At 45.3% G+C, this 12,684-nt stretch overlaps 1 protein-coding gene across 5 annotated transcripts in view; it reads left to right on the top strand.

Annotated features, from left to right (window-relative positions):
* Positions 1 to 850: 850 nt before the first annotated feature.
* The window catches only part of TMEM161B (transmembrane protein 161B), a 125,032-nt gene continuing 113,198 nt past the window's right edge, over positions 851 to 12,684 (top strand). For 2 of the 5 annotated variants that reach the window (XR_006281237.1, XR_006281236.1), the window contains exon 1: positions 863 to 1,067. Coding sequence is in view for 3 of the 5 variants with exons in the window: in XM_038401895.2 (XP_038257823.1) it covers positions 1,006 to 1,067 (62 nt within the window). In the remaining 2 variants the exon portion in view is untranslated. Of the gene's footprint in view, positions 1,068 to 1,200; positions 1,639 to 12,684 lie in introns of those variants that run through there. The other 3 variants (XM_038401898.2, XM_038401895.2, XM_038401897.2) reach the window with 3 other exon arrangements.

Genomic DNA, 12,684 nt, shown 5'->3' with positions numbered 1-12,684 from the left:
ACTGCAGCCGCGAGAGCCGCCGCCGCCCCGGCGAGAGGCGGGGAGGAGCCGCTGGGTCCACCAGCTTCAGGTCCCCGCCGCGCGCCCCGCCCCACAGGGGACCACGCAAGCGACTTCTGTCACCCAAAACCACCCGCGCCACTTCCGGGTTCAGCGGCTTTCACAAGATGTCTGCCGCTCTTAGCGCGCATGCTTAAGAGAAGGCCGGCGGGCGTCACGGCGGCGCAGGCGCACAAGCGGCACCTTCCATCCCCGTGCTCTCCCGTTCTCAGAGTCGCGGCTTGTGCCAGTGACTTCAGTGCCTCAGGCTCGGCAGCCCTAGCCTCGCTCACGACCCTCCCGCCGGAGAACGATCCGAACACGCGGCCCAGCTCCAGCCCCCGACACCTCTTCTCCCGATCCGGCTTCCCAGGGCCGGCCGGCCCCGCTTAGCCACCTGCGCTCAGTGCCCCAGCCCCTCCTCTGCAGCCCGCCCGCCCGCCCGCCCTCACACGGGCCCGCCGGGCACGGGTGGGACGGTAGCGGGGTAGAAGGTGTTAGGAACTCGGGTGGGCGCCCTAGATCGTTCTCTCCCTCGCGGCGTGGGGTCTCTGGGGCTGACCTCCCGTGTCACGTGAACGGGGTCCCGCCGCCGCCCTGAGCTTTCTGCGGCGTAGGCTGGCCCGGTCGCGCCTGACGGAAAGAAGCAGGCAGAGCTACAGCTGTTGCCCGGGGCAGGCGGCTATGCTGCCTGCCTGCGTGTTGTCAGCCTCCCCGGCGAGGCGAGAGCGTCAGTGGATCTGGTGCGGGGTGAAGTGCGGGCTCCTGTTTGTGCAGGCAATTGGCTTAGCCGCTCAAAGGGTCCTTGGGCAGTGGGGTCCTAGCGTGACCTTCGGGAGGTGTGAGCCGGGCAGAAGCTGGTGCGGGGCTGGCGTCTGCCGGGGAGCCTGGCTTGCTGCGTGCCGAGACCCCCCCCCCCCCCCACCTAACCTTCGGCAGCTGCCTGTGCGGGGCACACGCGGATTTATGTGCTCGGAGCGGGGAGAGGCTGGGCGGCTGGAGTGGCAGCGGGAGGCGGCAGCAACATGGTGAGCGACGGGGAGGGCCCCGGGGAGGTTGGGCCGCGCTGGGCGTGCAGGGAACACGGGAGCTGCGTTCGGGTAGCGCCATGGGCTAGCGGCGCCCGGCCCGCGGGTTCGGCTGGTGACTCCTGCGAGGGCCTTAGTGTCTTGTGCGGAGTCCCAGGTGCGTGTGGGCTCGTGGCGTGCGCGGGGAAGGAGGCTTGTGTCCGCTGCGGGTCCCGCGGCCTGCCGGTGGGAAGGGTTGGGGTGAGAGGCTCCTCGGTCTGTGTTTCCTGCTGGGTTTGGCGGGGTCTCCCTCAGCTTAACTCCCGAGCGTGGGGCAGAAACGGTCCGTAGGTAGCTGCGTACTCCGCTTCCGAGCCAAGGGAGAAGTGATTTTTCTTCACTACCGCTGCGCGTTTTCTCCTGGGGTTTGAGGGTGTTATCCCGGACTTGATCTCGCCAGCTGTGCCTGCAACTCTTCGGCGTGGAGGGAGCATCAGGGGTTAACTCTTGGTGGCCAGGATTAACCCCAACATGCTAATGAATTGCTGGGAGCTGGCATATGTTCTCGCTGGCTTTTCTTCATCCACCCACTGTAAGTAACTAATGGTGCGCCCAAGTTTATTCAACTTAAATTTAATGCATTTGGTTTTGTTTCTTAGACTTAAAAGTAATAGCAGGCGTGGCCAAAGAAAAGAATGGATAGGCATGGGGGCTTGAAAACAAACTAAATTGATTCAGAATTGATCTAGTTCTGGTAGTGCACTCCCAGAAGTAAACTTAAACTGAGCTAAGCTTTTTTTTAACTGTAAACAAGGAATGTGCTAGGTGTTTGCACCTGTGTAACTAGTGACATTTAAGATCAATTGAGTTACACAAATGCAACTCTTCTTGTAAAGACCAGGGATGAAAATGAATGCAGTAAATATTTTGATACTCATTTAGAGAGAGGAATCTAAAACATCTTTTATACAGAAACTAATTTTTTTTATTTGTGACGATTCAAGGAAAAAACAGTGGTATGTAAGCATGACTCAAAGAGCCCAGGCACAAGGATTTCTATTAAAGCTGTAAAGCTTTTTGAGCTGTAAAGCAGCAGTTCTCAACCAGTGGTCCAAGGCCTCCTGGGAGGCTGTGAGCAGATTTCAGGGGGTCTGCCAAGCAGGGCCGGCATTAGACTCTTCTGGGCCTAGGGCAAAAAGCCGAAGCCATACTGCCCTGAGCCCTGCCATCCAGGGCTGAAGTCAAAGCTTAGCTTTGTGGGGCTCCATGCAGTTGCCCTGCTTGCTATCCCCTAATGCAGGCTCTAGCATTTATATGCAGAAAAAGTTGTTGTGGAACAGGAGAGCTGTGGAGTTTTTATAGCATGTTGGGGGTGGGGAGGGGACGGGACTTAGAAAAAGATTGAGAACCCCTGCTGTAGAGTATTCTGGTAAATGATGTACAGAAGAACATCTTTACTTTATTTTTATTATTTTTATTGTTCTGTGGGTCACAAGAAATAGTTTATAAAAACCTGTGGGCTTGCTAACATACTAAAAATGAGACTTATGAAATAATTTTGGAATACTTGTTTTGAAAATTCCAATCTTAGAATCACGATTGGTAGCAGATATCTTGATTATTGCCAAAAGAGGAGTAACAACAAGTAATAGATTTTAATGCATATTCAAAATTATAGTTTTAGCAGCTCAAACATCTAATGTAGTTTGAAAAAGTTTCATAGTCCAAAAAGAGAGCTGCAGCTAAGCGAGCCAAATGGATCATGAGTTAGTCACTGGATGACTATCATTGTTGGAGGGTATTGCAGTTTAATTTGTATAATTTAGGCTCTCAAATCATCACTGTGGTATTCCAAGGTAAACTTAACCCTCTCCCCTTTCAAAACACCCCTAAAACCATAGTTTTTCAGTTGTATAGAGACCCTTAAGGTATGTTTACGCTAGACTTTTGTGCCTTGAGTGACTTGATCACTTAGTTCACATGTGGGGGATGTGTCCACGCAAGCCTTCACAAACATTAAGTACCCTGAGTTAATTGTCAGCCAAAAGTCTGGTGAAGACAGGCTCTTAATATAAGGCTATGGCTATGCCTTCCTTGCCGAAAGTGTGTGTTTACAATGAATGTTAGCTATCTCGTTATAAAATCCTGGTAGAGCAGGGGTGGGCAAACTGTGGGCTGGATTGGGCACCTCAGGGCTTTGGATCCAGCCCACGGGATTGCCCCCCGTGGTGTTGCAGGCCCCGTACCGCTCTCAGAATTGGCTGGCACCAAGCCCTGGGGCCCCGGGCTTTGGGGGGGGCAGAGTACTCTGTGCATTGCCCTTGCCTCCCAGCACCACCCCCTGCAGCTTCTAATGGCCGGAAACAGGGAACCTTGGCCAATGGGAGTTTCGGGGGAGGTACCTGGAGGCGTGGCAAGGGCAGCGCGCGGAGCCCTGTGCCCTCCCTCCCCCAAGGGCTGCGCAGTGCCATGATTCCGACCGCTTCCCAGAGCGGTGCGGCTTGGGGCCAGGGCAGGCATGCAGAGAGCCGCCCTGGCCGCGGTGTGTGCCGCTGCCACCCCGGAGCCGCTTTAGGTAAGCGGTGCCGAGCCGGAGTCTGAACCGCTCTTGCACTCCGCACCCCAACTCCCTGCCTGCACCTCGCACCCCTCCTGCATCCCAACTCCCTGCCCTGAGCCCCCTGCTGCACCTCTGTGCACTCCAAATCCCTGCCCTGAGCCCCCTGCTGCAGTCTGCACCCCTTCTCTGCCCCAATCCCTTGCCTTGAGCCCATTCCTGCACCCCCTCCTACACTCCCTCCTGCACCCCAATCTCCTGACCTGACCCTGCATACAATTTCCCCACTCAGATGTGGCACTTGGCCCAAAAAGTTTGCCCACCCCTGTGGTAGAGAAAAGGCTCTGTACTTCTCCGTTGATATAGGTAGGCCAGGATCAACCCCAGATGGGAGTGAGCAGTATTAACTTTGACTAGTTACACTGAGGTAAAAAGTACAGTCTTGTCTCCACTAAGATTTTACGTTGATTTAGCTATGTGATGGAATGTCAACTGTCCATCTTAAAAGACAATGGTGTAAGCATCGCAAGCACTTAAAAAGTCCAATTCTGAAGTCATAGTAGCTTGCCACAGATAATGCAGGCATAAGGCTGGGGCCAGAAGAAGAAGCTGGTATGCTATTAGTGCTTGAAGCCTGCTACATTTCTCATCTCTCCACTTTCCTCTCTGTCAACTACCTATCTTCAGCATTTTTGACTCTCTGGTGCAGTACAGCCCTCCATTGTAGCCTGTTGCTTATCTGCATCTTCTATTCCTGAGGTAATTCTGCCCCAACAATTTAAAAGTTCTGCGCACAATATTCTAAAATCCTGTAAAATTCTGCATATTTTAATTATCAGTATAATACTGTCATAAATATAAAGGGAAGGGTAAACACCTTTTAAATCCCTCCTGGCCAGAGGAAAAACCCTTTCACCTGTAAAGGGTTAAGAAGCTAAGATAACCTCGCTGGCACCTGACCAAAATGACCAATGAGGAGAGAGATACTTTCAAAGGTTGCGGGGGCGGGGGGGAGAAACAAAGGTCTTGTCTGTCTCTGTGATGCTTTTGCCGGGACCAGAGCAGGAATGCAGGTCAGAACTCCTGTAAAAAGTCAGTAAGCAATCTAGTTAGATATGCATTAGATTCTGTTTTGTTTAAATGGCTGATAAAATAAGTTGTGTTGAATGGCATGTATATTCCTGTTTTTGTATCTTTTTGTAACTTAAGGTTTTGCCTAGAGGGATTCTCTATGTTTTGAATCTGATTACCCTGGAACGTATTTACCATGCTGATTTTAAAGAAAAAGTAAAAGAATCATCTCTATAATCAAAATTCTTTTTTTAAGAACCTGATTGCTTTTCATTGTTCTTAAGATCCAAGGGTTTGGGTCTGTGTTCACCTATGCAAATTGGTGAGAATTTTTATCATGCCTTCCCCAGGAAAGGGGGTGTAGTGCTTGGGGGGATGGGGGGGAGAAGACGTTTCCAAGTGGGCACTTTCCCTGTTCTTTGTGTAACACTTTCGTGGTGGCAGCTTTTAACCTAAGCTGGTAAGAATAAGCTTAGGGGGTCTTTCATGCAGATCCACACATATGTACCTTAGAGTTCAGAGTGAGGAGGGAACCTTGACAAATACAAATACTATAACAATATAATCACATCATTTTCAATTATTTGTTGACAAGTATTTTGAAATACATTACCAAAATAATTGAAAATGGTGTGATTATATTGTTATAGTGTTTGTTATTTTGACAATTAAAATATGCAGAACTTTGCAGAATTTACATTTTTTTTGTTTCAGAATCCCCTCAAGTGTACCAGGATTCTATGTGGGAGCTTAGTGCGGGGTTCTGGGTGCAGGGGGAATGAGAGTCATTAGGGGAGTCCAGGTGAAGGTGATAGGGCTCAGTGGGGGAGGGGGCTGGGGGACTGGGACTTGGTGGGGTGGCGGGATCAGGGTGCAGCTAGCTGGGGCTCAGTGGGGTGAGGGGCTCCTGATGCAAGGGGTGAGGCTCAGTGGGGTAGGGATTTGCGGGGCTTGGTGAGGGGATTCTGGATGTGGGGGACGCTCCTTATGCGGAAAGAGCTTAGTGGGAGGCAGGGTAATTGTACAGGAAGCTGCTCCCCCTGTCTGCCCAACTCCAGTGCATCCGGATCCCCCCCATTCCCAACCCCCCACTGAACCTCACCTCCACACCTGGACCTCCCTCCCCATGGTGAAGAGCTTCCTGCAGCCAGGGAAGTTTCTGGGGCTTGATCTGACTTAGCCCTGGCTGCTCTGTGTACAGGGAAGGGGGAACTCGGTCTCTGTCTTTCCCTTCCCTCTGCGGCGGGGGGTGCCCCTCCCCCCCAGCTGGGACTAATGTCCTTAAGTGGCTGGGGCATCCCCAGACTCCCCTTCCCCCAGTGTTTTACTTCTCCCCCTGGCTGTCTGAACTGACATGGCTGAGCTGCCAGGGCGGGGTGAGTGAGTACTGGTGCAACTTCTCTTTGCTTCCCTCTAGAAACCATTTTCTGCAAGGAAGCAAAGAAGATCTTCAGGGGGTGCATTTTTCTACTGCACTGTAGTAGCGCAGAATTTCCCTAGGTGTAATCTTCCCAGCTTGCAGTGTTGACGCTGAAAGTATTCAAGTTTCTCTTGCAGCCATCCTTGACTTTGAACCTAGGGTGGCCTAATGGCGTTGGAGCATCTGCAAGTTCTCCATACAGGAGACCTTTGGAATGTGTCCATTGTGTCTACCAGGCACAGATGATCAAGCGAAGGACATGTCTGTGTTTGAGACTTGGTAATTTTGCTTTTTCAGGTACTTCAGTGTTAGAAACTTTGGTTTCCCACGTGATGATTGGAATGCGGGATGGAAGGTGGCTAGCCTTCTCTTACCTCTACTGTAGGTGGTCCAAGTCTCTCCACTATACAGCAGCATGCTCAAAATGAATGTCTGGTAAACCCATATCTTGATGCTCAATGCGAGGAGCCTAGGTAACAAAATGGAGGAACTAGAGCTACAGGTGCAGGAAATGAAACCAGATATTATAGGAATAACAGAAACATGGTGGAATAGTAGTCATGACTGGACTACAGGTATTGAAGGGTATGTGCTTTAGGAAAGACCGAAATAAAGGTAAAGATGGTGGAGTAGCATTGTATATCAATGATGAGATAGAATGTAAAGAAATAAGAAGCGATGCAATGGATAAGACAGTCTGTCTGGGCAAAAATTATGTTGGGGAAGAAAACTTGTAGAACCTCCCCTGGAATAGTGTTTGGGGTGTGCTATAGAGCTCCGGGATCTAATATGGATATGGATAGAGCCCCCTTTAATGTTTTTAATAAAGTAAAGACTAATGGAAACTGCATGATCATGGAAGACTTCAACTTCCCAGATATAGACTGGAGGACCAGTACTAGTAATAATAATAAGGCTCAGATTTTCCTAGGTGCGATAGCTGATGGATTCCTTCATCAAGTAGTTGCTGAACCGACTAGAGGGGATGCCATTTTAGATTTGGTTTTGGTGAGTAGTGAGGATCTCATAGAAGAAATGGTTGTAGGGGATAATCTTGTTTCAAGTGATCATGAGCTAATTCAGTTCAAACTGAAGGGAAGGATTAACAAAAATAAACCTGCAACTAGGGTTTTTGATTTCAAAAGGGCTGACTTTCAAAAATTAAGGAAATTAGTTAGGGAAGTGGATTGGACTGAAGAACTTATGGATCTAAAGGTAGAGGAGGCCTGGGATTACTTTAAATCAAGGCTGCAGAAGCTATCGGAAGCCTGTATCCCAAGAAAGGGGAAAAAATTCATAGGCAGGAGTTGTAGACCAAGCTGGATGAGCAAGCATCTTAGAGAGGTGATTACGAAAAAGCAGAAAGCATACAGGGAGTGGAAGATGGGAGGGATCAGCAAGGATAACTACCTTATTGAGGTCAGAACATGTAGGGATAAAGTGAGACAGGCTAAAAGTCGAGTAGAGTTGGACCTTGCAAAGGAAATTAAAACCAATAGTAAAAGGTTCTATAGCCATATAAATAAGAAAACTAAGAAAGAAGTGGGACCGCTAAACACTGAGGATGGAGTGGAGGTTACGGATAATCTAGGCATGGCCCAATATCTAAACAAATACTTTGCCTCAGTCTTTAATAAGGCTAAAGAGGATCTTAGGGATAATGGTAGCATGACAAATGGGAATGAGGATATGGAGGTAGATATTACCATATCTGAGGTAGAAGTGAAACTGAAACAGCTTAATGGGACTAAATCGGGGGGCCCAGATAATCTTCAAGAATATTAAGGAATTGGCACCTGAAATTGCAAGCTCATTAGCAAGAATTTTGAATGAATTTGTAAACTCAGGAGTTGTACCGTATGATTGGAGAATTGCTAACATAGTTCCTATTTTTAAGAAATGAAAAAAAAGTGATCTGGGTAACTACAGGCCAGTTAGTTTGACATCTGTTGTATGCAAGGTCTTGGAAAAAATTTTGAAGGAGAAAGTAGTTAAGGACATTGAGGTCAATGGTAAATGGGGCAAAATACAACATGGTTTTACAAAAGGTAGATCTTGCCACACCAACCAGATCTCTTCTTTGAGAAAGTAACAGATTTTTTAGACAAAGGAAACGCAGTGGATCTAATTTACCTAGATTTCAGTAAGGCATTTGATACCGTGCCACATGGGAAATTATTAGTTAAATTGGAAAAGATGGGGATCAATATGAACATTGAAAGGTGGATAAGGAATTAGTTAAAGGGGAGACTACAATGGGTCCAACTGAAAGCTGAACTGTCAAGCTGGAGGGAGGTTCCAGTGGAGTTCCTCAGGGATCGGTTTTGGGACCAATCTTATTTAATCTTTTTATTACTGACCTAGGCACAAAAAGTGGAAGTGTGCTAATAAAGTTTGCAGATGATACAGAGCTGGGAGGTATTGTCAATTCAGAGAAGGATCGGGATACCATACAGGAGGATCTGGATGACCTTGTAAACTGGAGTAATAGTAATAGGATGAAATTTAATAGTGAGAAGTGTAAGGTTATGCATTTAGGGACTAATAACAAGAATTTTAGTTATAATCTGGGGATGTCTCAATTAGAAGTAATGGAGGAGGAGAAGGACCTTGGAGTATTGGTTGATCATAGGATGACTATGAGCTGTCAATGTGATATAGTTGTGAAAAAAGCTAATGCGGTTTTGGGATGCATCAGGAGAGGTATTTCCAGTAGGGATAAGGAGGTTTTAGTACCGTTATACAAGGCATTGGTGAGACCTCACCTGGAATACTGTGTGCAGTTCTGGTCTCCCATGTTTAAGAAGGATGAATTCAGAGAAGGGCTACTAGGATGATCCGAGGCATGGAAAACTTGTCTTATGAAAGGAGACTTAAGGAGCTTGACTTGTTTAGCCTAACTAAAAGAAGGTTGAGGGGAGATAAATACCAGAGAGGGAGAGGAATTATTTAAGCTCAGTACCAATGTGAACACAAGAACAAATGGATATAAACTGGCCACCAGGAAGTTTAGACTTGAAGGTTTCTAACCATCAGAGGAGTGAAATTTTGGAATAGCCTTCCAAGGGAAGCAGTGGGGGCAAAAGATCTATCTGGCTTTAAGATTAAACTCTAAGTTTATGGAGGAGATGGTATGATGGGATAACGTGCTTTTGGTAATTAATTGATCTTTAAGTATTCATGGTAAATAGGCCTAATGGCCTGTGATGGGATATTAGATGGATGGGATCTGAGTTACCCAGGAAAGAATTTTCTGTAGTATCTGGCTGGTGAATCTTACCCATATGCTCAGGGTTTAGCTGATCACCATATCTGGGGTCGGGAAGGAGTTTTCCTCCAGGGCAGATTGGAAGAGGCCCTGGAGGTTTTTCGCCTTCCTCTGTAGCATGGGGCACAGGTCACTTGCTGGAGGATTCTCTGCTCCTTGAAGTCTTTAAACCACAATTTGAGGACTTCAATAGCTCAGACATAGGTGAGGTTTTTCGCAGGAGTGGGTGGGTGAGATTCTGTGGCCTGCATAGTGCAGGAGGTCAAACTAGATGATCATAATGGTCCCTTCTGACCTTAGTATCTATTAAAATGCGTCATCTAGATACGTTATCCAGTACAACAGATCCTAGATAGTAGAAGTTGAGCACGAATTTTACTCTGGTGCTGCTAGTTATTAAAACCTCTGGTGCAGTCAACACACATTGTGCCATAATCATTGTCGTCTTTAGATCGATCCTTCGTTCAAATTAATCACAAGTGAGTTAATTATCGATGTAAAAATGCACAAAGACATAGCCATAGTCATGTTAGAGAAACTTGGTAGGGAATCCAATATAGTTGTATTTTTTTTTTTTTTTTTGTCCATACAGGCAAGAATGAGTTTGTTTTATAACCCTGGCCATGTCTAGAGAATTTTACTATAATTGCTAACTACTGTTAGTGGTTCAGCTGTACTGTTGTGAGTACTGGTGAAAACTCTAGCATAGGCAAAGCTTTGGCTTTTGTAAAAATTCCTTGTTCATGCTAGGTCCAACTACAGAGAATTTTTTTGATAAAATTTCATTGTGTAGATATTGCCCACCTTACATAACTATATTTTAAAATGAAATTATTCTTGTCATGTGGGCAGAGGGAGGAAGAGAGCCTTAAGTGGTGTGATTGCTGATCAGTCACCTAGACTTGCTGAAAATTGTAGCTAAAAAAATAGCAGAGGTGTGAGTTTATTCCTCCCTCATTCCATTTTCGATAGTCATCTGCGCAACTCCGCCACTTGGTACCAATTCATGTAAATGAGAAGTTTACTTGAGGCGTTGTCTATATTCAGTCCTGGTCTACACACACATTTTATACCTATATAACTCTCAGGAGTGTGATTTATTTATTTTTTTAAACAGCTGTACTGTTACAACTTCTAGTGTGGATGTAGTTACACTGATGTACAACAAATTATAATGGTATATATTATTCCCTCTTTTATGGGAATAAATTATTCTGGTATGAGCAGATTATAACTGTATAATTGCATCAGCTGTAGGACATTGTTCTGCTGTAATTATAGGTAAAGCAGTAAACTTTTTGTGCGGATTAGTCCTCAGAGTTGTACTAGTTTAAATAAATTGAGATTTTTTGAATAGATGTGGTTAAAAAGATTTACATTTTAATATGTTAAGTCTTGAGCCTAGTTGGGACTATTTAAAAACTTCAGCCTGGAAACTAGAAAATATGACTTTACATAGAATAGCCCAATTACTATAGTTGTTTGGAGTTAATATTTGGATTAAGATTTTCTAACATGTTAAATAATTTAAAATCACTTTTATAATAGGACACTGCGGGCAACTTTTGACAGTGTCAGAAACTGAGTTTGAACTCATGGTATCTACTGCATATAGAAAATACAGTTTAAAAAAATGTTTAAATTTTAAGTTTTTCTTGCAAACATTTTCACGTATTATATTCTTAATTGAATAAGAATTAAACTTTGATTTACTTTGTATTAAGAAAGATGTTAATTTGCAGAATAGGTCTTGCAAAACATGTTGCCTTTACAGTGTTTACAAATTCAGATGACACTTGCAATGCTTATTGATCTGCATAATATTGAGTTGAGATTATTACTGGGTAGCTTTATTCACATAGGATTACAGAAACATGAAAGTTGTCACTTAAAGCAGTAAATGAAGTTTTACCATTTTTTGCTTATGCTTTCCTCTTTTTTGAGCTTGGCTTTTCTAAAGGGGTGAGAATTGAATGCTGCTTCAGAAGGTTGTAAAATGCTTGCACCACTCATCACCATTTAAGGACTCATCGAGGCTGTAGTTTGGAACTGTATTTGAAATGGATGCAGAATATTGGGGCAGGGAAATAATAGCATGTGTCCATTTAACATGGTTCCTAATCATAGTAGTCTTTTTCTCTTTCTGCCTAGGTTCTAGTGTATATTATGTGGTTGTTACACAATCCAGAGTCTGAAAAACTTTTACCAGGTGTCTGTTAAACAGTAAACTAAAGCTATTAGCCAGAGGCCACTATGAAAGATGCAAGGGAAGGAGGTCTGGCTGTGAAGTCCAGTGTTGTGGTGAAAAGCCCAGTATGTCCCATCTTTCACACCTAGCAGCTGCAAATGGCCAAGGATGCTGTCCTTGGACTCTGCTTGAAAACTTAGTGTTTCATATCATCATCCAAGCTGGTCAATGTCTGAGTAATTTGGGGGATTGGGAACCATTTCCTCTTGCAGCTGCTGGAATGGAGGAGGAGCAACTTTCTCTCACTTTCCCAGCGCCTCAAAGCCACCTGCCTGATGGGTTTCTCAGCTATGATACCTTTTTCCTCTGTTTTTTTTTTTGGTTGTCCTTTCCAGATTCAGTGTCTAGGAGAAGAGTTAAGTTTACTTGATGCTTGACAGTTTCATGTTTGCTCTTAGGGCTCTGAATAGCATCGATGAAACAGTTTTTTGCTAGCTTTACTTTTCTAGGGTGCGTCCACCCAAGAACTCTTTGTATAGTTTGTCTAGTTTAGTATCAATGCAGCTGCAACAGTGGAAAGCACTGGTGTAGAGACAGACTAGCTAATAATATCTCTGCTAGTGCTTAACAGACTGCGCAAAAGTCTTAGTGTAGACAAAGTCTGAGTGTTGAGAGCTGTATAACAGAGGTACTAGAGATTTGCTCACAGAAGTGGGAAGATAATGCCCCATCCATCTTTTTGAAAGAGATCTTTGTAATCACAAAGACTAGAAATTTAACTTTTTTAAAGCTTTCATTTATTAAATACTTTAGAAATCGATAGCTTCAACCATCCCCATCTACATGTTCACTAGGGGTTTATTGTTTTCATTTAGCATGGGTGAGTGGACACTTTTGACATTTAGTAATTAAATCTAAACTTAATCTGGTTTCTTTCCATTATAGCTGGGTTAGGCTTTCTGGACTAGTTTTCCCTGTAGCAGGTGATTCCAAAATGCATTGTACTATGTGTTAGTGATTATGAGGGTCCTTCCAGTGGTCACTGGGTTAGTTGCTTCAGTGATGATGCAACTTGTATAATAGAAAGTACTTCAGCTTTGGCCAGAGGATAACCGTAGAGTCTACTTAATTGCC

The sequence above is a fragment of the Dermochelys coriacea genome, chromosome 5 (assembly GCF_009764565.3).
Source record: "Dermochelys coriacea isolate rDerCor1 chromosome 5, rDerCor1.pri.v4, whole genome shotgun sequence".
NCBI classification, from domain to species: domain Eukaryota; kingdom Metazoa; phylum Chordata; order Testudines; family Dermochelyidae; genus Dermochelys; species Dermochelys coriacea.
This window is presented reverse-complemented; position numbering and strand designations above follow the sequence as displayed.